A 27,953-nucleotide genomic window follows, 5' to 3' on the forward strand; every position below is an offset into this window, starting at 1 on the left:
CCATGCTGATGCTATTCTCAAGGCCCACCAAAACTGTGCTCCACATCTGAACCAAATTCCCTTCCCTTCTCAGGCCTAAAAACAAAAACCGAAAAAACCAACCAGGCACACCATTTTTAAAAGTTTTATGTAGACGTGCGTAACAGACAGGACTAACTGTATCACATTATACTTGCCACTTTGTTCCGTGTCAGCATATTTTTTGCCTCGGGCTTGCAGTTTGAAAGGGGAGGGCCGAAACACTTTTATGGTATTTAAGTGGGACTCCAAGCTGTTTCTAGGCTCCTCTTAACACATTTCAGCTGATTAGTGACTATTTTAACAAAAGCCTAACATCCTTCCCTAAACATCTTAATTGGTTAAGAGCTTCTGTTGTTTGCCACGAGCAGTCACTTTAAGTCATTGATTAAAGCAGTTTGCACATCAGCACAATCTGAAATCAGTTTCCTTCTTCAACCAGCTGGGCTTAGGAAGCAATCTTGAGGACGGCCCGACTCAAGGAGAACCAAGTGCAGTGCCCCGCAGGATCATCTGCCAGGCGGGCGAGAGGCACAGGGTTGCGGGAGGCTGAGAGAGAGGACGAGGTGGCGTAGGAACGGACTTCCAGGGCTCTGCGCCTCATGGGCCACTCCCGTTAGCACTCACTGCAAGGGTGGACCCTGAGCGCAGGCTTCCTCCGGAGCCCCCCTCACTAATTCTGCAGCATTCCACATTTTCAGCCAGAGGGAAAAATACCCTTTCCTTATTTAACATGAAAAGGGGAAAAAATACTCAGCAGGCTTAAGGCAAGCAACTTCTGCCGGACAGGAGAGAACAAAATGCAGAAAGTCTGGACGTTGTCAGAGAGCACATCTAGACCCCCCCCTTAATGCCCTCAGGCAGAAATCCCAGGGCTCACTGAGAACATACCCTCAGCAAACAGCCTGTCCTTTTTATGCTACCCATTGGCTCTCTTAACGAAGAGTCTGAAATTAGACATCTTCGGATCCACAGGAACTTGAGAGAATTTAGAAAGCTGAGTAAGAATGGACAGAAGCCTTTTAGGGAGAGTTGGTGAAAACTGAAACCCCTTCCCAAGTGCTTAGTGTCTACAACGGGCTTTGCTTTGTGGGACATGTATTTTTTCTTTTTGTCTTCAAGACTTTCATCTTAATTATTTGGCTGATAAATTTTATTATATTAAAATGTAAACTTCGAGCAGAGCTTTGCCGTCTAATGAGATGAATGCAGCCAACGAAGAAGTCTAAGCCACAAGATCCAGCGTCTTCCACACATCTGCAATCATCTGTGGAAAGTCCACTACTCTGGCCCTCAATTGGCCCACACAGAAGACTCAGGAGAAGCTCGGGTCACTGATACACAATCACCACGTCAAGTAACAACACACACTTACCGGGAGTCCCTTTTCACTTCCAAATAAATGGATCTTTGTTTCCAAATAAGACTTCTTGGTATCAATAAAGGAGACATAAGATAACCCCAAATAGTCAAGTTTTGGGGTCTAACTATTAAAAAAACCTTTTTCTAATGTTTATTTATTTTTGAGACAGAGTACAAGCAGAGAGGAACAGAGAGAGAGAGGGAGACACAGAATCTGAAGCAGGCTCCGCTGTCAGCACAGAGACTGACACGGGGCTTGAACTCACAAACCATGAGATCATGACCTGAGCCAAAGTTGGATGCTCAACTGACTGAGCCACCAAGGAGCCCCATGAGCCACCAAGGAGCCCCATAACTTGTTTAGTTTTAAACTGTTAAGGGGCACCTGGGAGGGTCAGTCAGTTAAGCTGCTGACTTTGGCTCAAGTCATGATCTCACAGTTCATGGGTTTGAGCCCCATGATGGGCTCTGTGCTGACACCTGGAGCCTGCTTCTGATTCTGTGTGTCTCTCTCTCTGCTCCTCCCCCACTCCTGCTCTGTCACTCTCTCTCAAAAAAAAAAAATTAAATAAACATAAAAAAAAAAGAAAATTAAACAAGTCACAAAAGAACCCAGTGAAGAACAAGTGCCCTATTGAATAAAAAATGTAAAGTATGGACTAAACCTCTAGAACCCATTATCACGTGTTTTTGCTCCTGACTAGATGCACCACTGCTGCTCTGGGAAAGGGCTAAGAAAGTACGTCACCCTGTTAAAAAAAAAAAAAAAGACAGAACTTTTATAGGTCTGAAGATGTTTACAATTTTAGTTACTGTTTGTGTTTAGTACCTTTCTTTCAAGACGTTCAAAGTAACCAACAGAAGTTATTTTTCTTAAATTTGCCAGCTCTATGTAAAACAACAAAAAGGGCCACAGCTTTATCTCCCTATGTTTATCTGGAAAGAGCTAGAAGTTGCATAATCCATACCCAAGATTACATAAATAAGGCCCATTACCACACACACACACACACACACACAGGAAACCTCTCCTCAATCTCAACTCTCGGGAATCCAGAGTTTAGGGCTTGCTTCGTGGCAGAGAATCGTATAACGCATGTTGAATAATGTGCCGTGCATATGGGGTGGTGTTATCCCATACAAAACTGGAATTGAAAAATGCTGTCTTTGGCTTTTATGAATAGTATAATTTTATCACCAGTTGTTACCACATTTTACTCAGTGTTGATAAGTTTTAAGAAACACCCTTTCAAACTGAAAGGATATTATCTGATAAAGAAGAATGAAGTAGGATGGAGAACAAAGACAAGAAGGCTGGAGGATGAAAAGTGGTCCAAAGTGAGAGGAAACAGGAGCAAAGCGAAAGGCCCCCATAGCCAGAGAACAGAGTGATCATCACTAATCAAATGGGTATGTGCACATTACTGTGCCCTGTACATAGAGCCAATGTTAAATGTCCACACCATTTCTGCTCAGGATGGCTCTTCTTGACAGGTTTGTTTTTTAAAATAACCATGGTCCTTTGAACTCCACAGGGTGGAACAGAGCTCCACCATTCTGTCACTACTCAGAAGCCTAATACAGAACCTATAATCTAAGGGGCAAAAACAGAGTCCATGGAACAAAGTTACAGTCCTTCCTTTTAGCTGTCTCTGCAGATCCATCTTTTGACTCATAAGGTCCTGTTTTGATACACTAGGTACACTGAAGCTACTTGACCTAGTATCTCATACTCAGTGGGAACCTCTCCATTCAGACGTATCTCAATCACAGAGGGATTACTTGGAGGGCTAAAGTAATATGGTTCTTCCTCCTCTACTCTGCAGTCTGTCTTTTGACCACGTTAGCACTTCCTAAGTAAAAGCAGGGAAGGGACAAGGAATTTGAAATCCATGGTGTTCCTCTAAGAGCTGGTGGAGGAGGATGTTCACATATGTGGATAACCTGGATCCGAGGAATCTTGAACTCTGTGCACTCAGGCTCTTTCACTCACCCACAGTTACAGATGAAAGACCTCAGGGATGATGGCGCTGGTGCATGTAGGAATATTGCATGAGGGAAAGGACTTTCACCTTTGAAAAATGATTATTATGTATTCAGTGGTGGTCAAGAACTTTTCTATTGTAAAACTGTAGTGACAGAATGGTGGGGTGGGTAGGGAGGGCGAAGGAGAATCAAAGAGCTCTTACAGAAGTCGGAAAGAACACATTCCCAGGGTTTCATGTCATCTCTATGCTGATAAAGCTGAGAACAAGAAATAGCCCTCACACTGAAAGCCAGAAGATGTGACCATGTGTAGATGCCTACTACAGACTGCTGGTGTCAAGGGGACAGGATCAAAGTACTCAGTACGACCACACCATTAGGCCAGATGGAAAGAAAATACCCACAATTTAGTTTATAATAATAGATGAACAGGTCAAGTCCTAAGGGTGAAACAATCTTACCATTTATTACTGATCATGTTTTTGGCAACTGAATTTAAAACGCAGTTCTACTGGAGGAAAGAGAAGAGTTTCTCTCTCCCTGGTCCTTGGCACAGATCCCTGGGATGGATGGAGGAAATCAATACTAGAAAGGTAGCTTCAAGTGTGGAGGATGACTTTGGACTTCAAGGGAAGTGAGTCTTCACTCATAAAAGGGCTTACTAGAGATGCCCCATGTAGAACAAAGGTAGGAAAAGTAATGAACAAACAAAATGTCCTTGAAGCAAGGACAGGAAGGATAAAAGGGAAGCCAGGTTGGGACCATGAAACAGAATTGGGTGCTGACAAGTGTGCAGTCCCATTTTTCCACAGCCCTGCAGAAAGTGTGCCTTTGTGAGGTCACTGCAGAGCACTGGCTGACCAAGTCCTAGCTGGAGGAACAGAAGGACCCCACAGTCACAACACCAGCAGTGCACCAGGACTCAGTCACATTCAACATAAAAGGAGGCTCCACTCAGAAGTCCTACCTACAGGAGCAAAGGTTTAAAATACATGACCTTATTATGTCTGAACAACAACAAAAATGTACAGGAAAGGAGGGCATTAGGAGTCAGGACAAAATCAGCTAAACAGAAAAAATCCAGTATTTGAAAAAGATAGGGATTTAAATCCCTGAGTGCTTTGGGGGGAAGTTCATCTCTCCTAGTTTTATAGTTTTTCAATCTGTAAAATGGGGAGAATGATACCTATTGTAGCTTATATGTCATCTAGGAGTCACTTGCCCTTGTTATTTTCACAAGACTGCTTCAGATCCCGAACTCCATGGCCTGGTGAACATGGTTTTCCTGATATGTGAGCAAATTCTTAAGAATTTACTCTCTTGTGACCTCTTCAGGCTCTGGTCCCTCATGCTCTCAGGTCCTTTCTTGGTTCTACCTGAAGTAATTCCAGACTAAAACTCTTGCCTCTTCACCAGCTTCCCCAGAGCACTCAAACAAAGGAGTCCTGAGTGTTACTGATACTGAATATTTGCAGTCATGAGCTAGGAACACAGTGTAGAATGATGTGTCCTTACCTAAATTCATTCACTTCCTCTCTTACCTTTTCAGATCATCCCCCCCTGTCCTGAACTGGGCCCAGTTTTCTACTTCTATGATGTTAGCAGCTTCTCCTCTGAAACCTAACTGGCCAACAACCCAGCCTGGGGACAGAGACTCAGCCTCTACTCTAAGCAGTTACCAAGGTATTTCCCCAATTCAAAAAATTGTTTTTCTCAGAAAATTCTGGCACCTGATGTTAAAGCTCTAATGTCTTCTCCACTTGCTCACGGACTGCAAGACTGCTATGGTAATTGAGACAAAGAATACAATAGCTCAGCATATGCTATTATATATAGAATATGCTAGTACAATGACTTGAACACAGCAGATACTAGTGGCTGCCTTTACTACTGTGATGATGCCAGATTTAGACCCTGAAGAGACCACGCCCACCCAGCCAGAGAGACTAGTCACTTCTAATGGGAGGACCTCTGATTTTGGCCAAGGTAATCGACAACCTTTAATCAAAAGCTAAGAGGACGTCCATCATTCCTCAAAAACATGGTAATCATGATAGGTGATGACTGACTTGTCACAGTAACGTCTCTGCATCCTTCCAAACACAGTCACAACAGGCAGCCAAGCAGAACACAGCACAGGTACGATGCTGTGAATGCTTCCTTTGACTGCATGTAAGATGGAGAGAAATCCTGGAAGCAGTACTGTTTCCACCAAGTGTTCTGCAAAGCTGCCACTTTACTTTTAATTTCCTTCTTCTATTTAGATGTAGTTCTGCTTTGTTTAAAACTCAAAAGCTTTTCTCCTATATGGCAGTTTTAACAGGGCAAAAAGCTCTTTCCCCATCTCAAAACATAAGACATATACAGATTATCATGATCACGAAGCTCCTCTTCCTCAGGAAATTCTCTTCAGCTGGCCTTTGACATTCCTGCCAGCAGGACCTGGTCCTGCAGACTGTACGGTCTGGGGCTCAGCTGGTTACGAATGCTTTTGGGCAGGAGCACAGCACATCCAGGTCTTGCTAGCATCCTCAGCCCTCAGAAGTGACCTATACCTTTGCTAGGCACTGTGGATTAAACTAGACTGTATAAAGTTTTCTAGATATTTAGGAGTCATTTTGCCCCTAAGATGCCAAGAAGCTGGAGGAGAGGGTCTGTGCACACATAACATAGAGGGGCAGCTCGTAGGCAGGCCTGACAATGGCAATAATGGCAATAATGAATACAATGGTGATGAATAACCAAAACAGCAACATTACAACTGCCAGCTGCCACTCCTTAAAGGGTTAATGAACAGGAACTTGACCACGATCAAATGAATAAATGTTGGTCCCAGACCCTCTGTCCATCCCAGGAAATTAATATTCTTTAATTAATTAATTAATAACTAATACTAGCCAGAGCCTAAATGGAATTCTAGGTTACAATTCATCAAAAGAAAACTTTGAGGATGTAGTTGATTTCAGGAAGATCAAATCTAGGGGTAGTAGCTGGTGTTCTGGGACTTCTGTAAAGAAACTCAAACCTTTAGGCTTCGAACAAGAATTATGGGTCACTGAAAACAGGAAGATAGGACAAAAATGTTTTATTCCAAGCTCACTGATAAGACCCCAAAGAACTTTGGTGAAGTGGAACCAAAAGCCCTAAGGCTCTGGCTGACCATTTTCTTAACAGAAAGACCTACACGTTAGTTATTTTCTTGTGGGGGCAGACCTGTGTTGGGTTTATCCTCAGGTGCTCAGAAAGTTGCTTTGGTGAGCTCACCAGTAACGGACAGTCACAAAGGTCCACCAGGAAAAAAAATTTCTACATAGAAAGGAAACCAACAAAGGGCTATGCTTCCCAATCCAGATCATAAACCCATTACCCTGATTATCTACCTGAAATGCAGAACCAGTGGTGTATCACTCACCTTCCTCGAAGCTGGCTTTCTTCTGCCTCACAAGAACGCGGAAGTTTTCAGCAGGATTCACACTTCCGACCTAGAATTCACACACAGACAATAAACCTGCCTATCACTTCACTTTTTGGCAGCACCCCAGGCAATATAAGATGGCTTGATGTGGTAAGAGTGCTTTTATAAAATAAACCCAAAGACAAAGACAAGGCCCTTTCTATTCATTTCCAGTTCCAACTGGCTTCTGTTAAAAGCGAGCAGATTTCTGTGGCCAAAGAACTGCCATTTGTACTTATACTCACCTCTGTTGAAGCAAGCTGACTTCCTTCCAGAGAGGTCAGCAGTATCCCAACCCAAGTCACCGGCCAGCTCAGCTAGAAGCTGTATGTGATACAGTGCCGGTGTGCCCACACACTCAGCCGATTAGGAAGGGGAGGATTCTGCAGTGCGGGGTCAGTTCAGAATACATTTGCCCCACAGATGCCACGAGGAACAGCAGCCCGATGCTCGGTGTACTGGCTCTTTGGCAGCAAAGTTTTGGTAGAACATACAAACATGCCCACGCTGAACACGCCCCCCAAAAGTCAAAGCAGATGCTGTGCAAAGATTTACTATCGTGCCAGGTGGGGAAGTCTCAAAGCTGAAACTCTCTGCCACAGTACATGGCACTACCCAATCCCATGCAGGTCTTTACCCTGCCACAGCCAACCTTCACAGGCCTGACGTGTCACTCGGCTCACAGGGGAGAAGACAATGGGGTTCTGTTGTAGCTGGTAAACTTTGGTACAAGTGTACTGAAGTTTCCAGTTTGCTCTGGGATAATGGTCAGGAAAGCTCTCAGAACAAATGAGATCATGATTTTTTTCCCTTTACTATAAAACACTGAAATAAAATCCAAATACTTTTCAGGGGCACCGGGGTAGCTCAGTGGGTTGAGTATCCAACTCTTGATTTTAGCTCAGGTTATCATCTCACAGTTCATGAGTTCAAAGCCCATGTCAGCGCAGAGCCTGTTTGGGATTCTCTCTCTCTGCCCCTCCCTCCCTCACTCACGCATGCTCTTTCTCTCTCTCAAAAATAAAATTAAACAAAAGAAAAAAAAACCCTCCAAATCGTTTTCAGATGTTCAGTTTCCTGATAGCATTTCTTTTTGAGGTTGGAAAAAAGGCATAACCTAATGCTATCTATCCTGCCTAGTGTATGTGGCTAGTAAGGGACAATTTTTAAGATTCATTGATTCAAAATAATGCCGCTTAGCATAATGCATTCAAGTTCCAAAACCTTCCCATTAAAAAAAGTCTCAGTGTCAAAGGACACTTGGTTCGGCGAAGTCTTAAACTTGTAAGTTCTGTCCTGAAGTTGTGTATTAGAAAACAAAGAGAGGAGTTACGCTTTTAAATTTTACATATTTAGAGGCTAAGGCCTGTTCCGTCAACCTCCACTTACCTATCATTAACTCAACAGGAAGCTACCAAAGAAAGCTAACCAAAAAATCTCTACGGAAAGTGCTATCACTGAACAGACCCATAGGATACATATTATATGGTGCTCTCTGTACTAGATGTCATCTAGAGAATTCTACAGGAAATTCCCTGACAATAAAGGAAGAATGTGGAAGGGCATGTGTGGTTCATATACTTGAAAGGACCAGAGAAAGTGATTTACTAAAGGACTAACAAAAACTGATGTGATCTCCCCCCAAGTTCCAACCTTCCAGAAAGGCGGGGCCACCCTGGGAAGGCTCTGCTTACACTGGTGATGCTGCCTTCAGCCAGGCTGGAGATCCTAAAGCACTCCTCCCCTTCCTCAGTCTTCAGTTTTTTAGATGCGGGTCCCTCTTCATGGCTGGAAAAGAAATAAATGGGTTTCGTTCCCCCCTTAAATCCAAATAAACAATACAAAACCCAGACTTGGCTGACGTGTAAAGTATACATTTATTTTTCAAGTGTCAAAAATAAACAGCTGCACTTATTCCCTCTTAGAAAAGAGCCTGCCTCCTCCCCGCAGCCCCAGAACTCCTGCCCGCCTGGCGGGAGCAGCCCCGGCTCCGCCTCGCAGCGCCAGGGAAGTCATAATGCACCGCCACATCAGAGTCCCCTCCAGGATGACCCGCAGGCACAGGGAAAGGACATGCCGTGTTTCAGGAAGAGACCTGTTTACCCTTCAGAAAGTATTTGCTACTTTCTGTCTCAGACTTGATAGCTATTAGCTTTCCATGGACATAGGTGACCTTTGGCTCTACTACCCCGTCTTCTCCATCATGGATGTGCGAGCTTTGTACACTTCTACTTCCGGCTGTCAAAACTTACTAGACAATCCTTAATTAAATATGCAAGACCTTATTCTCAGAGAAGTCTTAAACTATAAAAAAAAAAAAAACCACTTTCAAAAAAAGCCTTTTAATTTGTTCTTTTATAAACCTAATTCTGTTTTGGGCAATATGTTAACAGTCTACCAGCATCTGTGTGGTGAGGGAAAAGATGATTCCAAGGAATTATATCAAACATCTTGTCTCAAGTAACCGGCTGGCTTCAACAGCCTGCCTTAAAGTCAAGAGGAGGACAAATTAATTGCAAAGGAGAAGAAAATAAAATTCAAAGACTCTGCCCATAATCTCTCGTAAGATGCTGAACATATAGAGATATGAAGACTTTTCTCCCAGACAAGCAATCAATCTGGGCCAAAAGCAGCTATCAAGAAATAGCTGACGGGGAAGGGACATTAGTAACTAAGATCTAGTATTTATAAGTGTGATGTGTTTTCGTTCAAAAGCCCAAACTTCAGAAAATAAGTCTTGAAGAAGAGGTTATTCCAAAAACAAAGAAAAATGAGGCGTGAGCTGGCTTATGCAATGATATCAATAATGAATCTCCTCTTCCAGTGAGATAAAAGGACTGAAGCATCCATTACAGCCTCACAAACATGAATTAAAACTTTTGATTACTTGACATCTTTCCCATTGGCTGCTTGCCTTTATCCCTTTGAGAAGTAAAGAAAAGTAGAAGACAAAAGGACGGAGACCAGGAAGCGTTGAAAGGGGTGAATCATCCAGAGCTCTTGCTGTCATGTAGTATAAGAAATAAACACACAAAAGCCTTGATGGCAAAAATGGAGGAAAAATGCACAAGCCCAGGAAGGCATGAAATTCCACCAGAATTTGAGTCTGTGAAAAAAAAGTCACAGCCATTTCAGTTTGCCTTTGCCAGTTCTTCTCAAGGGACACAAAACATGGTGTTCCTGGATCCTGGTCTCACTTTTTTCACTGACTAACCCTGGACTCTTATACCTTCTTGAAGGTAGTGATTGTGTTCAGAGTTCAGAGTCTAGTAAGTAACTCCCTCTCTGGTCTTCTATTTGCTGCTCAGAAAAACACTATGGTGAAAAGTACCATGAGCATATCAACTATTCATCTACTGTCTTCCAAAAATACAAATTGGTGATAAGAAGTATGAAACTTCCAAAGTGTTATGCTAAGTTCCCATGAGAATGCAAGGCTGAATCACATGAAGAAGTTCTTAAACCCTCCAAAATAAGGTTCTAGGGAAGGAAGGACAAAGAGACATATATATACATATCAATCCTCCAGGACTGGGCAGGTAAAGGCAATAAGCAGAAAGTAGTCAAAACTTGAATATGGTTAATATCTTCAAGACTGAACCATTTAACAGCATTATTAGGAATTTTGCAAATATTAAACTAATCATGTCTCTCGGTGGTGGGAAAGGGCAAAGACGCTCATCCCAAAATGATCTATGAAGAAGCTGAGCTCTGGAAGATAGAAAAAAATCTGTGCAAAATCCCAGCAGACATACAAAGGTCTCCGGCAACAGCATGGGGATGTCAGAATCATGGATAATTTATTGTTCTTTCTCATTTTCTTATTGTCTTCTATAAATCTATATGCGTTTTGTAATTCATTTTTTGGTCAAACATTTACCTAATACTATGTGCTGGCTGCTAAGCTCTATTGTAAATGTACAAAGATTACTACATGATCAACACTTTAGGCAATTCAGCCAAATAAAAAAGATAAAAACAAGCAATTAACAAACTACTGTGGCAAGCAGCCTATCCTCTGAGAGGACCGCCAGTTGCTGTACTGGGGTAGGCAGGGGAGGCAGGCTGGGAAGTAGTGAGAAATGAAGACGGAAAACACAGTAGTCCCCCCTTATCCGTGGTTTGCTTTACGGTTTCAGTTACCCGTCTGAAAGCAGACAACTTATGGTCAGAAGGTCAACAGTGGCCTAACGCCACATCACAATAGCTACATCCTTCACCTCACTTCATATTGTCACACAGGCATTTGATCACCTCCCGTCAGCACAAGAAAGGTGAGTACAATATAATAAGATTCTGAGAGAGGGAGAGAGACCACATTCACAGAACTTTTATTGCTGTAATTGTTCTGATTATTAGTTACTGTTAATCTCTTACAGCACTTGATTTGTACATTAAACTTGTATGTGTGTACAGGAAAAAACACAGTATGTAGACTGTTAAGTACTATCCATGATTTCAGGCATCTGTTGGGGGTCTTGAAGCATACCCCTGTGGGTAAGGGAGGGTTACTGTATCTAAATCATAGACCCAGAAACTGTGAGAAAGAAAGAGCTTCTCTAGGGAGCTGGATTATAACTAGTTACTTCTTTTCTTTATGCTTATCTAGCTTTTCTCACTGGTGTAAAAGTTTGATCTTAATTTGAAGCTAGTGGGAAGCCACTAAATCAAGTTTTTAATCAGGGGTCCAAGCACAGGGACAGGAATTTGTGAACTACCTGAAATCAAATACAAAATATAGTACATTAGGGCGTTTTCCTGGGGAGAGGGCTCACAGTTTTTACCAGATTGCCAAAAGGGTCCATCACATCCACACATGTGCGTGCGCACACACACACACACACACACACACACACACACACACAAAGATTAAGGAGCATCGTGTTAAAGAATTTTAAGCAAAGAAGGGATGTGATCAGGTTTGTTTTTTAAAAAATCACTCAGGTAGCAAATCAGAATGGACTGAAAACAGGAAAGACTTGAATGAGGGAAATCAGTCAAGGGGTTCTAACCTCAGCAAAGCAGGTTGAACTGAGGCCTATAGAAGACCAATGGCGATTTGAGATGCTAATTAAGAGCTAACTTTTTCTTTTTTTAACTTTTACCACTTGCCAGCCACTATGCTAAGCACATTTCAAATTCCTCAGGGGTCCCTGGGTGACACAGTTGGTTGTCTGATTCTTGATCTCAGCTCATGTCATGATCTCACAGTTCATGATTTCGAGCCCCACATTGGGCTCTGCGCTGATGACGTGGAGCCTGCTTGGGATTCTGTCTCTCCTTCTCTCTGCCCCTCCCCTACTTGTGCATGCATGCATGCTCTCTCTCTCAAAATAAATAAACTTAAAAATTGTTTTAATTTAAAAAAACCCACCTCAGTTAAACTTCACAATGACACTATGCGTTAGCTATTATAACTGTGCTTTTACAAGTGAACAAACCAAGGTTCAAAAGGGCCTGACTTTGTCTAGAAGCACATATTAGTTAAGGGAGTCCACAGTTAGATCTATACTCTCAGCCCTTCTCCTACACAGCCCCCTGAGCCTCCTGAAAGGCGGGTATTTGTTACCGCCACTTGACACGGAGCAGCTTGCCCATTTTAACCACCACTGAAGGGAAATGCTTCGATTTTGATCCTACTCCCCATGACTGCAAAATCAATGCTATCAGCCACTACACTAACCTGAGGCGAAGGAGGAGGTCTGAGGTAAATCTAACACAACTTGGTAAACCAATTAGACATGGAGAGTAAAGGAAAGGTTTGACTCCCTGGAAATTAGGTGTCATTCACTGAACAGAGAGAAGAGCAGCGTGAAGAGGGCTTCAAAGGGAGCACTGCAGGACATGGAAGATGATGAAGTCATTTCTGGACACATGAACTGGAGGGATCTATAGACACCTCACAGGATGGAAATACATGAGAGTGGGCAGATATTTAGTAGTCCAACACCTGCACATGAAATAATATAAGGTCTTAGCACACGCACTGCCAAGGCAATCAGGCATAATGGTTGAGAAGGCAAGCTCTGGAGTCAGAATGTGTGCATGGAAACCTTTTCTCCAACACCTGACCTTGGGCAAGTGTCTTATCTGCTGGAAGCCTCAGTGTCCTCGGCTTTAAGAGGAGGTTAACAGAAGACCACTCCACAGAACGGTGGAGACAGTCCACACAGGTAATGCATGTAGAGCACTCAGTACACACCTGTGTCCAAGACATGTCAGGTCTTTCTGAGGAGTCCTTCAGAGCAGAACATCAATGTTTAAGGTTGGTGGCAGGGAAAAAGCAGTCCCCAAAGGAATCTGAGATGACACTGTAAAGGTTTAGAAAGGAAAATCTAGAGAAGCTGAAGTTAAACCTTCCCTAAGGTTTTAGGGAAGTGGTGGGAGCTGGGAAAAGCAGCGGTGTGGACTGTTCTTCCAGTAAGCTAACTTATGGAAGGAAAGATGATAGTAATAGGTAGCAATCAGAGGGGATGACTATATTTTGATTTAGAGACAAGAAATACAGTGTTAATGTGTGAGGGCAAAGAAGCTGGTATGGAGGGAGAAGATAAAAATACAGAATGAGGGAAAGAATTATTAGTGGAATAAAGTACCAGATGAGACAGAAGATGGCATCTCAGGACACAGCTGAAAGGTCTGACTTTGGACAGGATGATGGACCCCCTTCTACTGAGACAGGAAAGAAGGAAGTGAAGGCAGATACAATACTCCCAGGTATATGGGAGACGGGCCAGAAAACTGAGGAGTCCCCACCTACGGGCCTCTGTCTTCCCCACAACACTATTCTCACCATCATTATCACTACTGTAGTCTGCCCGGAACATGACAAGGGGCTTGTAAATCGGTTCTGCACAAACACTGTTTGCTTACTATGTGTTAGGCATTGTGCTGGGTTCTAGACACATAACAGTCAACAGCACTGAGTATTACTCAATTAGCCCATGTGACAGCCCCCTGAGAGTTATTCCCAGTATCCCTAGTCACCCATGAGGAAACGGGCTGAGGGTGGATGAGCAAGTTGTGCCTAAGGTCACACTACAGCGTGAGGGGACCAACTCACATGTCCAACTCTAGAGTCTAAACCAGTGCAGATGGCCGCTGAAGTAAGTGGGGAAGAACCTTAGTGGACTTGAAAAGAAAAGTTTAGGGGTGCCTGGGTAGCTCAGTCGGTTAAGCATTCAACTTTGGCTCAGGTCATGATCTCATGGGTTCGTGGGTTCGAGCCTCGCATCCAGCTCTGTGCTGACAGCTCGGAGCCTGAAGCCTCCTTCGGATTCTGTGTCTCCCTCTCTCTTGCTGCCCCTCTCCAATTCATGCTCTGTTTATCTCTATCAATAATAGATAAATATTTTTAAAAATTAAAAAAAAAAAGAAAAATTAAGTTTAGACTATTCTGCATAGAGACAGAAAGAAATCAGGAGCACATATGAGTTAGTAGTGCAAACAGGATTGGACCTCCAGTGTCCTAATTCTCGTGTAAGCTCCCTGTCCACGAGAGGACATTTTCCTCCCAGGGCTATGCAGCAACATTAAGGGCAGCAATGGTTCTCCACGGTACGGGCACTGATGCATTTTTGGACTGGAGCATCAGAAGGTGCTCTTATCTTCTTCAGATGGAGAAACCACTCCTAATATTCGGGATTCAACAGGTCCAGCATGAATACAAACAGTCCATGATTTAATGGATAATGATGCTGTTATTGCTTTGGGTTCTCACTACTGCCTTCCCTCCAAATAGTTCAAACTGCTTCAGTATCTGTGACTTCATTGTTACATTATCTCTTGAGGTGAGGCTGTTTTTAGATGGAAAAATTCTCCTAAAGGTGGTATTATTAACCAAAATCAGATCAAGAGTGACGAAGCTGAAATAAAAACTGGTGCTTTCCAGTTCAAGCCTCTTGTTTTGGCCTCTGACACTTCCTGAACAGATATTTGCCCCTCACCTCTACGATGGAAATATGTACCTTGGATATGGTGATGCTGAAAATACACAAAAACATAGCTATTTGTTAGCACTGTTCCCCCTTAGGGAGACTGCCTCTAAAGCTGATTGAAGCCTCAACATTAAAATTGAGGGGTTTTAAGATCCCTGTAGAAGGGACTGAGCTATTCTTCTGGAATACAGGACCTATTCAATAAATATTTGTTAAATGCATCATTTCTGCAGTTCTTAAAATCCTGTAAGATTTCCGAGAAGAAAGGGTAGAGAACAGGAGTGTGAGTAGGAGTATATGACCGAGATAATTCCCAGGCCAGTTACTTGGCTATGTCGCAAACCCCCATGGGCGCACAGAACAAGAAGCCTGCGCACCCGGGCTTCCTGAAAGAGGGAGCAGGAAGAACGGGGCTGAAGGTGTAGTCACCGCAGGGACCAAAATCACAGAACAACAGTCTTCGGGGCCTATGTGGTGTGTTTTTTAACCAGCTAACTTACATTTTAATCAAGGGGAGGAGGGGAAAATGGCCCATTTCTTTCCCACAACACCAGAAGGTAATCAAGATCATGAACTGGAGCTTTCATATAGAGAGGCAACAGCCACATGACCGCAGCGAGGCTGCAGCAAGCCTGGCATGGGAAGAAAGGGACTCAGAATCGTATTGAGCTGTTCTGAAATCCTAACCCAGAGGGACACAGGTGGGTGAGGCTAGCAGAGGGAAAGTGGATTTTTAGGGACAGTCTTTCTACGCAGAAGAAGGCATGACAGACGAAAAAGAAACATAAAAACTCTTCAGGATATGTTAGGAATGCATATGATAGACTGTATCAATCCTATGGTTTTTTTTTTCCAATTCTGGCAAAGCTTGGTGTATTAACCTCTAAAAAGTCACAGTACACACAAAGCTTTCCATTCAACTGGGAAGATAATTCACTAAATTAACAATGTACAGAATCCTGTGAAGGCTTCTGAAAATTATTCCATACTTCTTCAATGGGGTCTTTACAAACAATATGCTCTTCTGTGTCAATATACAGCTGTGGGAAGGAAATCAAAGGAAAAAAAAATTAAGGCCTAAAACTGAATCTTAAAAAGCAATGTAAAGAAATGAATAGCTCATTGTGATCTGGGGAGAAAAGTCACCAATAACCAAAGCCACACCTGGTAAAGTCAATGTCATCCACCCAAAATGATTCTGGATAATCAAGAACAACTTCTTATGGTTTCTGTTTTGCTTTGAATGGAAACTGATACAGATTCTGAACAGAATCTGAGGGGAGAAAAAAACTTACTAGCTACCTGAAAGCCTGACCACAGGAACAGCACTTTGCAGTCCTTGAACTACAAATCCCTTCCTACTGGTTTAACCAAGTGCATCCCTGATAGAGTAAGAGCACAGCTGGGCAGAGCCAGGTTTTCATCCTCCCTCCCACCTTTCCTCCAAAAATCTCACTGCTGTTCTGATACCAACTTCTGACTGACAAACCTTATAACCGGCACCCTGCCCTCTGGCTCCTGGCACGCTACTTGAAAAACAGTAAAAGTTAGTCTTTGATATTCGAAAACTGGTTAGCCTCCCCATTCAACATAAACCACCAAGAATGTGAGGCGGATCGAACCCACACCCCGGGAGGGAGCTCTAAACTCCAGGCGAAGAGCAGGGTCACAATCTATCTACAGCGGACAGATGGGGGAAACCAGTATTTTCAATACAAGGGTCAAACAGCAAAAGTTTCCTTCCTTCCACCTTTGTGATTCCACAAGCCCATATGCAACTCTTAATCCTCCTCTAACACTGCCGCCAGTCTTATGTACTCCAATGTTAAGTGCAGCTACATCGAGTACTTACTTGTCTGGGAAAATGTTCTGAGCAGTCAACTGATCCTTTTTCTTGACGGCTTCAGTGAGAGGGAAAATGGTCTTTACTTTAGAGAGAGGAATCTGACATTTGGCTGTCACCTCAGCGGGGGGATCCAACATATTCAAAATATGCTGCTGAATTGGGGGCAGAGGCTCCTGGGGATGTAAAGCTCTGTGCGCCAGACACTGTGAAGAACGGAGAAGAGTTTTAACACCCAGATGCAGACATCATATACAACTTCATTATACGTTTCTGGTCAGAGAGCCTCCACATCTTCGGTTTGCGAGGGCTATGGGAGTCCTACCACAAGTGAAAGAGAACAAAGAGGGTGGCCTTGGAACCACTATGGTTTGTGGGACACCAGCAATGTCTGCCGGCACACCGGACCCTGGCCTAGCGGCCATCAGCCAGAGGCTTCCTAGAAAAGGGGCTCATCTTATAAACAGAGGCGGCTGCTTCCACCACCTGGACAATATGCGAGGTTCTCTACAACACATTAATTCCAAGAGCCTCGAATCCTTTTACCTCCCTTCAGCAGACTGCTTTCCCCTTTACATATCTTAGAAAATGATGTAGGATAGATGAAACGGGGCTACAACGGAGCCACCGTGCTCAGTGAGTCCCAGGAAGGAGTCTGCGGGAGGGGTGAGAACACTGGTCTGTTCGAGCCTCCCCAGAGTGCTCAGTTTGGGCTCTTCTCCACCGCTCTATTCACTTCTGTCCATCTCACACTCCTGTGCGCCTCCCTCATCTGCCCTGCTCCTCCTTGCTTGTCACAACCCAGCCACCCCGGGCTCTGCCTGTTTCCCGCCGGTGCCAGGCTCATTCCAGCCTCTGGGTCCTGGATTTATCGCTGGGTTTATCACTGTCTCTGCCTCACCAGCCTTCCCTTAGATCTCAACAGAGTTGATTCTTTTTTTTTTAATCCTTCTGTTCTTTGCCCAAATATGATCTCCTCTGAGAGGCTTACCCTGGCACTGTGAAGGAGCCCTTCCACGCCCAGCCTGCCATCCAGCTATTTTCTGTCATTACCCCTGTTTTACAGTTTTCACAGCATTTGTCACTATCTAAAATGATCAATTTTGTAGTTGACTTTTTATTATTTAGCCTTTCCTCTTAAAAGGAGAGATCTTGTTTGTCTTGTTTACTGCTGAATTCCAGGTACCAAAAGCCCTGCCCGGCACACAATAAGCACCTAACGGGGATCGGTCGAAGGAGTAAACTACTCTGTCCTGGGACTCTGTCTGTTAACACGAGTGTCAGAAGCAGCACCGAGAGTAGGACCGGGGTCCAGGCCAGGTTCTGTGCTGCGCACACGAGTGGAAATCAGGGCGGCAAGCGTCCTCCGTTCGGTCACTGGTACCGCTTCCCGTCTGCTAAGCCTGGTGGTGGCGGTGCTGGTGTCTGCCCAGGAAAGCGAACCTTCCGAAAAGGAGTTCAGGAAGGTGAGCAACCAGAGGAAGACAGAAAGGTAAGCAAAATGCAACTACCAATTCAGTGACCTTTCCTTTCCTTTCGCTAGAGAATCATCCCGAAGTTAGGCTGGAGAACACGAGTCCTACCATTCCCATCTTTAAACGATTCACACATTGGTAATTTTAAAGAAAAAAAACCAAACAAACCAGGGAGCTGAAAAGTTCTTACAATTCAAAACACTGTTTCATATGACAAGGTATAGATAGGACTTACAGCGCCTCCTGAAGCCTTTTCCTACCCTGCAGAAAATGTAAGCTGGAAGTCTCCGTCCTAAAAAGACCAAACAAACAAAAACAAAACCCAAAAGCTGAGGCTTGAATAGTAAATATCATCTGAGTTGACATCCTCTAGAACTCTGATGTGCTGCTCCCCAGTCTCAATACACCAACCACACTCTTCCCTCTCGTAGTATATTAATTCGTCTCAGCGTCTGACTTTTCCTCTTTCCCTAACTACTCCACTTTCCCTTGAGCATCAGTAACATTAGCTCATTTAACATGAAGCAAAAGGGGAAAGTGAAGTTATCCCAAACCCTGTGAATCTGCCCCCAACCTTCTTGTGCATAGTTCTTAACTCACAGTGCTCTCCCTCGGGTCACTGAGTTATCTACACAGCTCAGGAAGCCCTCAAGACAGAAGCACTAATCTCACACACAACACAGCAGACTACCTTTCACATCCTCTGGGAGACTTGGTGATGCTCAGCATCTTTGAGACAAGAACTAAAACAAACCAACGGACAAATATCTTCCCCAGCCTCGCCATAGAAAACCACTGCAGTATGAACTACAGACTGTGTGTTCAAACTGTGTCATCACCGCAAGTCAGTAATCATCTACAGGAGATGTGCTGAAGTATCGCCCACGCCTATTCTTTCCAAGGCCGTATTTTAGATGAAACTAAGTGGGATCCTTATCAAATTCATCCACTCAAAAAAAAAATCTAATTCATTAAAAAAATTGAGCTAATGAGAAAGTAATGTAATACTTTTTAATAGCACAGAAACTGACACTATAGTCTTAAACCTATTTATTTCTCCTTTAAGCAACTGTTATTCCTTGATGTGATTTTTTGTAATTTGAAAAAGACTAGCTCATGAGTTACGAACATGTTGACTTTAACAACACTGCATCAATGGCTTAAAAGCCAGCTGTAACGCTACACAAAAAATGTATCTTACAGCATTTCTTTTTTTTTTAATGTTCATGTATTCATTTTGAGAGAGAGAGAGAAAGAGCGAGCGAGTACATGCGTGAGCAGGAGAGGGGCCGACAGACAGGGAGAGAGACTGAAAACGCCAGGCAGCCTCCACAGTTAGCGCAGAGGCAGAGCCTGACGCGGGGCTGGATCTCACAAACCGGGAGGTCATGACCTGAGCTAAAATCAAGGTCAGATGCTCAACTGACTGAGCCACCTAGGCGCCCCTTCAGCATTTCTTTCTAAAATTAGAATTAAATTAACCTCCTGTCAACAAATTGATGGTTAACCTCTCCTTCTGCCCCCTCCTCCCAGCTCAGTTACTCTCAGCTGGGAGTGTTTCATTTATAAAGGAAGTCCAGGAAGTCTTCCTGGGTTCCCCATTTTCCTTAGCTTCCTATGTCCTCTCTCTCCCTTGGTCAGGAAAGCTTTCTCCTGCCCCCACCCTACTCTTCCACCGCGGCGGGGCCCTCAAAGTCAGCAGAGACTTTGTGCAGACGCTAGAGGCCCTTGGCCAGGCTCACCCTCACTCACCAACCAGCGTGCAGCATCAGACTTGTTCCTTCCTTCTGGACTCGGACTCGGATCCCTTCCTGTGCCTTCCAAGGCACCAGCTTCTCCTAGTTCTTTCTACCTCTCTCTCTCTCTCTCTTTTTTTTTTTTGGAGAGGGGGAGAATATGAACATTTTGTTTTCTCTTTTCACAACCCTTCTTTTTCTGTCTATTCCTAATTATTCACTCACACATCGGTGTTCAGGACTTTTTCTCTTTCCTTCTCACACAACGCTTTCCCCAGGTGATCTTGTTCACTTCTATTACCCAAATGGGGAGGCCTCCCAAATCTATATATTTAGTCCTGAATTCTCTCCTGGGGCTCTGCATCCTATTTCCAACTTCCCACCGTGTGTGTACTAACATAGCCAAATTTAACACCGCAGAGACACACGAACTACCTTCCTGTCTGTTCATTCTATATTCCCCGTCATATTACAGTGAGGCCATCCCTTCAGGCATCCAAGCTAGGATCCTGTTATCTTCAACTCCTATTCCTCCTCAACTACGTCTAGCCCCTCAAGTCCTGTCTCCTCTGCCTTTACATTTTCCCTCTCCGTTTCCCCGACCCTGCTCCACTTCAGGCCCTCAGGGGGCCACTGCAGGTTTTCTAACGGGTCTCCGCTCCATCTCCATGTCACCATCAGAGCTGTTTTCTAAAAGTCTGCCATCCACCTGCTCACAAAATCCTGTAGTGATTTTCACTGCCTACAGGTAACATCCACACGACTGGCTCTTCATGACCTGCCTACTACTGAACTCCCCTGCCCTCTTTTCCATCACGTCCTCGCACAGGCTCTCCTCCAGCAAAACAGAACGATCTGGAGACCCCCACATCCAGCACCCTTCTTCGTGTGCCTGTGCTTCTGCACCTGCTACTTCTTTTGCCTGGTGTGTCCTTGTCACATTTCCTCAGTGAAGCTTCCTAAGTCACCCATGTGCGAGAATCTCTCTTTTCTCCACACAGCTCTGTGCCCAGAACAGCGGTACCTATTGGTTTTATGTCTCCACTCCTCTGGGGTTGGGGGGGGCTTTCAAGCAGTGAGCTTATTGTATCTTTATCTCATGGCACAATTTTATGACTCAATAAATACATGTTAAAAGTAAATTCGATTTATAAATGCCATAGCAGTAATACTTCTTTATACAGACACACCATATTAAAAACTCTCCCCCACAAAAGAAAGCAAGGTTGGGAAGCTGTGAAAATCAAAGTTGCCAGTGTTTGCAGCCTTGAAAGCACAAACCTGCTTGAAACTATACCTGTGCTCACGGCTTGTTCCTGTTCATCAACCCAATAAACATTTATTGAAGGCAGACGGGACGAACACACCCAGATAAATCTGCCAAGTATTAGAAGTTTCTACTTTCCACCACGGTGACCAAATGTGTTTGCAACCTTTCCACACCAACTAGTCTGCTCCTCCCTTCTCTGCAAATGACAGAGGGCTTCCAGTCTTGAGGTCCACTTGTCAAAAACACCACAGAAGTTTACACAAGTAACATACACTTGACTGCATTAGAATACTAAAGTATTCACTGAGTCCGCACTTTACATGTTAAGCTTTATACTATCTCTCTCTTTTTTTTTTAAACTAGGGGAAAGTACGAACATGGTCCCGCACTACCACAAGTTATGCAGTCGAGTTTCCCGCATTTGGGGAAGTCACAGGGCTCAGCACATCCGAAGTACAACAGAGTAAGCCTCACCCTGGGAAAGCCACCTTCCTGGGTAGCTGGCTTCTCCCCTCGCAGGTATGTTTTTAAGCTTTATATTCTAATTTTTGAATAAAAGATTTGTTTTCACTACTTAGGGAATTACAAGCATCAAAAAAACAAGGCAGTACCTTTTGAGTGGAAGATTCCCTCTAAAGTATATAAGGCCCTGATATGGGCTTGAGTCAGGGAGTCCAAGGGGACAAGCAATTGTCCGTCCCTCACCTCCCTACATGCCCACTTCCCCTGCCCCTGTAAGAGCAAGTCCTCCGCTCCTCTGCGGGGAAGACCTTGCCTGAAAAAGCTGCTTGTGATGTTCGTCAGTTCCGTGCGCTCCAGAGAAGGCTCTGTCCAACCACCAGCAACTTCATCCGGGACTGGAACTTTCCTTCAGTCCCTCTGCTCCCCGCCTCCGCACAAGTCAGCCCAACTGTCAGCCTTCCCAGCTGCCCTTAATCCAGTCGCCACCCTCCAGTTCCTTTAGGTATTCCTAAAATACCTATTTTATAGTTTTTTTGTGTGTTTTACTCTTTAATAATTTAACACTAACCCTCTTTACCTGACCTCTATGATACCTTTAATTGTGAAATTTTTGACAAATGTGGTACTGGAACACTTCTCTACTATTTGCATATAAAAAAAGAGAAAAGTCTTGTTCACATAAAATAGAGGAGAAAAGCCCAGAAAAGGTATAAAAATCTGCTCTTTATTAAAAAACTAGCCTTTAAAAAAAAACCAGTCTTCCTCCAGAGAAGTAATTTTTCAAATATTTTAACTTTGTTTCTTTCTTTTCAACAGCTCAAAGTATGTTTATGTTTTTCAGGAGAAGAGGAAGGTATTACTCTTCCATGAAATAAAGCAACCGAAGCCCTCAGAGGACAAAGTCGCTTGTGGCCATGCTCTTTTCACCCAGGTCTCTTTCATTAAAAAAAAAAAAAAAAATATATATATATATATATATACATATATATATATATATATATTTCATCCTTCCTCTCTTACCTGATACAATCTCTGATATTGAGGATTGGGGATTTTGGTGGTTGGAAATAAGTCTTCAATGGTATCTTCCATTTCATCTTTCTTTACCAAGCTCATGGAGTCAATCAAAGCATCAACAGCATTCAACTGAGCCTCTAAGACAAGGATGAACAGAGCAGCACCAAGGAAAAATGATTACTTCCATTGTCGTCCAGTAAAACAAATGCTTTCCATTCACAGGTACTGACAGCAATAGTGGCAGGTTACACAGTCCAGGCCTGGCCAAAAATAGTCTCTAGTTATGCAAGTTATTTAGCTAAACTGAGTCTTGGTTTTCTCTTTGGTAAAAAAAAAAAAAAACCTCTTTAGAGTAGCCAGTCTCTTAGGTCCTTTCGAGCTGTACTATTTGGTAAACTTTCACAGTGTAATACCATATTGAAAGCAAAAGTTTGTTCCACACCCATACAAAACCCAACCTCCATACGGCGACTCAAAATATTTAGTATTCAATGAGTTAGTAGGTTCAAAAAATTAGTAATTAGCTAAAGGAGAAAAACATGAAAAGGAAAATATCTTTGGTGATAAGGCATAAGCTTTACAAGGATTAAATCATCAGAATAATTTAATAGGAAGACAGAGTAGTCCAACAGGAAGATCCTGGTAGACTACAGGGAGTGGACTCCTTCTCAATCTCCACAAGTCAAAATGGGCTCTCCCCTCTCACAAATCCTATGGCCTGTGTGCACGCCTGTGCACGTGTCTTACCCTACTCCATTCAAACTATAAGACCCTTGAGAGCAGAAACATGGCATCTTCTTCATTACCTCCCTCCCAATACATAAGTGCAAGTGCTCTTCAATCTACTGACTCCACAAAAATGGCACAGTCCAAAGCAATGCAGATGAAAGGCAACACTCTCCAAAATGCTTCTGTGTAAACTACCGTGTGTAACTTCCATTCTGCTGATTCATACAGCAGCTCGGCTGTTTAAAGCTGAAGTGCTATTTTTGGATCACTCACAGCCAGTCGGCAAAAGGTGGAAAAGAATAAGCAGTTTCTAAAAAGCCCATTATGCTTCTATTCTTCACCTTTTCAAGTATCTCTCTTACTACAAAATGAAAGAGCTTACAGATATTTATCCTGATACGTTTCTATCCCATTTTTGGATTTTCCAGGGGAGGTTTCAGGCACTGGCACAGCCACCACCATCTTGAAGCTGACTTCTGCAGGGCCCACCTGGCCACTGGCAGGAGGTTGCACCTGTGTGTGTGAACATTCAGTGATCTTTATTTGCTACTTCCAGCTACTGTCAAGACAGATCACTTTGGCACACTGCATACCTCTACATAAGTATCTACTTGGGACATATGCCAAACAGGCTTAATGATCCATTTTCCAATGGAGAAAATGCAAATAAAAATATACAAACACAAGGAAAATAAAACAATGCATGTAAAGATATTTAATATTTTAGATCCTGAGTGAATAATTTACATCTATATGATAATTTTTCAACAAAGCAATCTTTTTTAAGTGTCTATGCATTTAACATTTGAAATTGCCAAGATGTAGAGAAATAATACTGAAAACACAGTGCAGGCTTCTAGACATTCAAGTCCACGCTGGCTCCACCATGATGCACAGGGACTCATTTCTAGAAGGTGAAGATACGAGCCCCAGGCCCATTTGATTCCTGGCTTTTCTACTGCACACAGCCCCTACCGGAGCTAACCAAAAACCAGAACCCACTTCTGACACTCATCTCACAACTCCCTAATCCTGCAGTGACACACAAATCTGAACTTTACAGTCGGGCCACTATGCTATCTTACAGCAACTGCCTTAAACTGTGAGCTCTCGCAAAGACAGGACCTGTATGTGTGAGCATCGTTCTGTGCAGCACCCTGACATCTGTAGCCAGGAGCTTAATAAAGTCCGTTTCTCATCAAGCCCAAAGTTAATGCCTAGAAACAAGAAACGGCGAGATTGGAACTGTCACTGTAAACTACAAAGAAAAGGCAAAGAGAAAAGTTAATCTCAGCACTTACTTTTCAGTTCAAAGACAGTTACACCATATTTTCTGCGGGATACTAAATCACAGCTCTGACACTACAGCAGAGTGCAATTCACTTCAGCAGAGGGCAAACCGGTTCACAGTTAGAGAATACACCCCCATTTCCCCCAAGGTGCTCCCTAGGTACAGGCTCTTAGTCAGAACGGGGAAACCAGACCATGTCTGGAGAGTCCAGGGTGAGCCTATTCCTACTGCTAAAAAACCAGGGTGCCCCACTTCCATCATCACTGTGTATGAGCATGGCTGGGATCCAAGCAGTTCCTTCTACGAAATCCCCTGACCCCATCCACGACGCAGACAGCTGATTTCCCAAGCACTGTCTGTGTTTGGAGCTAATTAATGAGCCACATGGAGATACACTCACCGGTGGGCGTGCATTTCTTACTATTTTTCAAGGACGAAAACATGTATTGTCGCAAGTCTTCCATAAAAGGCAGCTGCACATACATTAAACACTAATGAGAAAGAAAGGAAGTAAAAGCAGAAACAACCAAATTAATGGAAAAAATATAAAGCTGGTGCCAAACACCGTGAAGGTGGCACAACTAAAGTATTTCAGAAGTCAGACAATGCAAGCCCGATACATGGTAATTACAGTGTTTGATGTGTTATTAGTTGTATACAACTATAAACAGTACAAGGAATATTAAACATAAGAGAAACACTTAAAAGAGAGACTATCAAAGAACACCTGCAAAATGCATGCCCAACACAAATAGAAAGCGTCATGGAGACTAGAAGGCTGAGTGGGAAGTCATGACATTCACCTTCTCTTTTCCAGTTCTACCACAGAGAGTTCTCTGAGAAATAAGATGGTGAAGAATCTAGTCCTGTATTCTGAACAGGAGAACCCTAAATAAACTGAATTCTTCTTTTCCAATTTTTATTTAACTTCTAGTTAGTTAACATACAGGGCAATACTGGTTTCGGGAGTCAAATTCAGCGATCCCTCACGTACATACAACATGCAGGGCTCATTCCAAGAAGTACCCTCCTTCGTACCCATCCCCCATCGAGCCCCTCCCCCACCCACTTCCCTCTGTCAACCCTCTGTTTGTTCCCTAGGAGTCTGAACTGCATTTTTCAAGGATTAGAACAGAATCATATCCTCAACCTTTATCCGTAGTCTTCATTTGTAAAAATAAGGATACTCTCTCTCCCCATTAGGTTCTGAGAAATCAAGAAGGGTAAGAACCTGGTCACTGGATTGGGCAAACAGAAAGTTATCGTTAACCTTCACCGATTTGATTTAATCACAACTCCTTACCTACTTTTACAGCTTAAGTTCTTTCATTGCAGCTGAAAGTGTGGTCCACAGACCAACAGCATCAACATTACTTGTGAGTTTGTAAGAAGTGCACAATCTCAGCACCTCCCCAGACCTACAGAATCAGATCACCAAGTAATTCCCGTGCACATTAACAGCTGAGAAGCACTGCCTGCAATAAAGGAAGTGAGGAAAAATATTAACTCGAAAGACCTGTGGGTTTTACCTCATAGGCATCCTTGATATAAGGAAAAGCCATGCCGACTTGAGGATTAGTTCTTTTAGCATAAACATATCGAACCACGGCCACCATGTCTAATTCATCCAAAGCATGAATCAGGGAGGAAAGTGCCACCGCTGCTGCCTAGTGAGAAAGACACTGCATTAACTAAGCCAACGTGTGTGTACGTTCCCAGCAGAACCCAATCCAGCTGACCCTTGGCCACGTGGGGAGGAATGCACGAGTCCACTTACACAGACCTTTTTTTTAAATGTTTATTATTGACAAAGAGCGAGTGAGAGAGAGAGACACACGGCATGATTGGGGGAGGGAGAAGGAGACACAGAATCTGAAGCAGGCTCCAGGCTCTGAGCTGTCAGCACAGAGACCCACGCGGGTCTCGAACCCATGAACTGTGAGATCATGACCTGAGCCAAAGTCGAACGTTCAACCGACTGAGCCACCTAGGCACCCCTACACAGTGTTTCATAGTACTGTAAATGCATTTTCTTTTCCTTATGATTTTCCTAATATTTTCTTTTCCCTAGCTTACTTCATTGTAATATATCATATAATACATGTAACATATAAAATATGTATTAACTGGCTTATATTGGTAAGACTTCCAGTTGATAGTAGGCAATTTGTAGTTGTTTTGGGGGAGTCAAAAGTTATACTCGATTTTTGATTGCCTGGGGTACCAGCACCCCTAACTCTCCACTCCTCTCCAGTGTCAAAGTTCAATTGTACTTTTCAGATTGCTATCCACTTAAGAATAAGAAACTCCTGGAGTGCCTGGGTGGCTCAGTCAGTTAAGCATCTGACTCTGACTCAGGTCATGATCTTACGTTTTATGAGTTTGAACTATGTGTCAGGCTTTGTGCTGACAGCTTAGAGCCTGGAGCCTGCTAAGGATTTTCTCTCCCCCGCCCCCTTCATGGTCCACATCTGTCTCAAAAGATTAACATTGGAAAAAAAAAAAGTCGTTTTGTCTTTAAATTACACATTGTTTCCACTGTCCTTACAACCTATATTATTAGCTGGTAAACAGCACGAGTTTATTAGCCATGTTACTAAAAATGAAATTATTTGTTGGCAGTTACAGAGTATCCAATTCAGCAAACTTCTGAGCTCTAGTGCTATAACATTTTTATTTAGAATTTGAGTTTTGAATAAGTTTTGTGCTTAAAAAAAATTACTCTGGGACCCTACTGTTAACTAGAATACATAGACTGAATGGGAAAAACATTGAGTATTTTTAGTGCTTCTACAGCCTCAGTAGGAAATACTATTATAATCTGGAACCGATAATATGATAGAAAACATTCTCCTCTTTTTTTCTGGATCTTCTTCATGCCAGAAATTAAAAAGGTTCTAACTTTTCTTGGTTGTTACTGGAATTAAAATATTTAAAACAGTGTTTCTAGAACACCATTTGTGCCTGGTTCCCATTGATTTTGAGTCTCTTCAATATATATTGATCATGTATTGATTAATCTTTCAACTATTTTTCTTATTTTGGTCAGATAAATTCAGATGTATATAATGGAATATCTTTTCTTGATTGAACTACACTATGATATCTACAGGAATATGCAGTAAAGAAAAATAAAGACCTATACTAGGCCTGAAAAAAAAAAGATCCTCTTTATTCCTATTTTAGATTTTTTAAAAATGTTTTTTGAGAGAGAGAGAAAGGGGACAGAGGCAGAGGGTGAGGGAGGTGGAGGGAAGGGGAAGGAGGGGTGAGAGAGAGGGGGAAACAGGGAGGGGAGGGAGAGGGGGAGAGGGAGAAAGGGAGAGAGAGAGAGAGAGAGTCAGTCAGTCTCAAGCAGGCTCCATGCCCAGCA

At 43.2% G+C, this 27,953-nt stretch overlaps 1 protein-coding gene, 1 long non-coding RNA gene and 1 other non-coding gene across 7 annotated transcripts in view; 1 reads left to right on the forward strand and 2 right to left on the reverse strand.

The window, feature by feature from the left end:
• XRCC5 (X-ray repair cross complementing 5) overlaps window positions 1–27,953 on the reverse strand; it is an 86,967-nt gene that overhangs the window by 32,435 nt on the left and 26,579 nt on the right. For 2 of the 3 annotated variants that reach the window (XR_003906489.1, XM_029933885.1), the window contains exons 11-16: window positions 26,110–26,247; window positions 24,981–25,071; window positions 22,564–22,697; window positions 16,610–16,806; window positions 8,515–8,608; window positions 6,779–6,848 (exon numbers count right to left, since the gene is read on the reverse strand). Coding sequence is in view for 2 of the 3 variants with exons in the window: in XM_029933885.1 (XP_029789745.1) it covers window positions 6,779–6,848; window positions 8,515–8,608; window positions 16,610–16,806; window positions 22,564–22,697; window positions 24,981–25,071; window positions 26,110–26,247 (724 nt within the window). In the remaining variant the exon portion in view is untranslated. The remainder of the gene's footprint in view (window positions 1–6,778; window positions 6,849–8,514; window positions 8,609–16,609; window positions 16,807–22,563; window positions 22,698–24,980; window positions 25,072–26,109; window positions 26,248–27,953) is intronic. The other variant, XM_029933886.1, reaches the window with a different exon arrangement.
• Window positions 4,258–26,050, forward strand: LOC115287460. 3 transcript variants are annotated; one of them, XR_003906493.1, is made up of 8 exons: window positions 4,258–4,347; window positions 4,916–5,049; window positions 10,960–11,094; window positions 17,783–18,092; window positions 21,445–21,600; window positions 22,385–22,474; window positions 22,655–22,782; window positions 25,916–26,050. It is a non-coding gene; the product is annotated as an uncharacterized LOC115287460 (long non-coding RNA). The 3 variants fall into 3 exon arrangements; XR_003906491.1 differs by lacking the exon at window positions 25,916–26,050 and adding an exon at window positions 23,718–24,008; XR_003906492.1 differs by lacking the exons at window positions 10,960–11,094; window positions 25,916–26,050 and adding an exon at window positions 23,718–24,008.
• Window positions 21,442–21,608, reverse strand: LOC115288881. Its single transcript, XR_003907266.1, has one exon. It is a non-coding gene; the product is annotated as a U1 spliceosomal RNA (small nuclear RNA).

This window comes from Suricata suricatta, chromosome 3 (assembly GCF_006229205.1).
Source record: "Suricata suricatta isolate VVHF042 chromosome 3, meerkat_22Aug2017_6uvM2_HiC, whole genome shotgun sequence".
NCBI lineage: Eukaryota > Metazoa > Chordata > Mammalia > Carnivora > Herpestidae > Suricata > Suricata suricatta.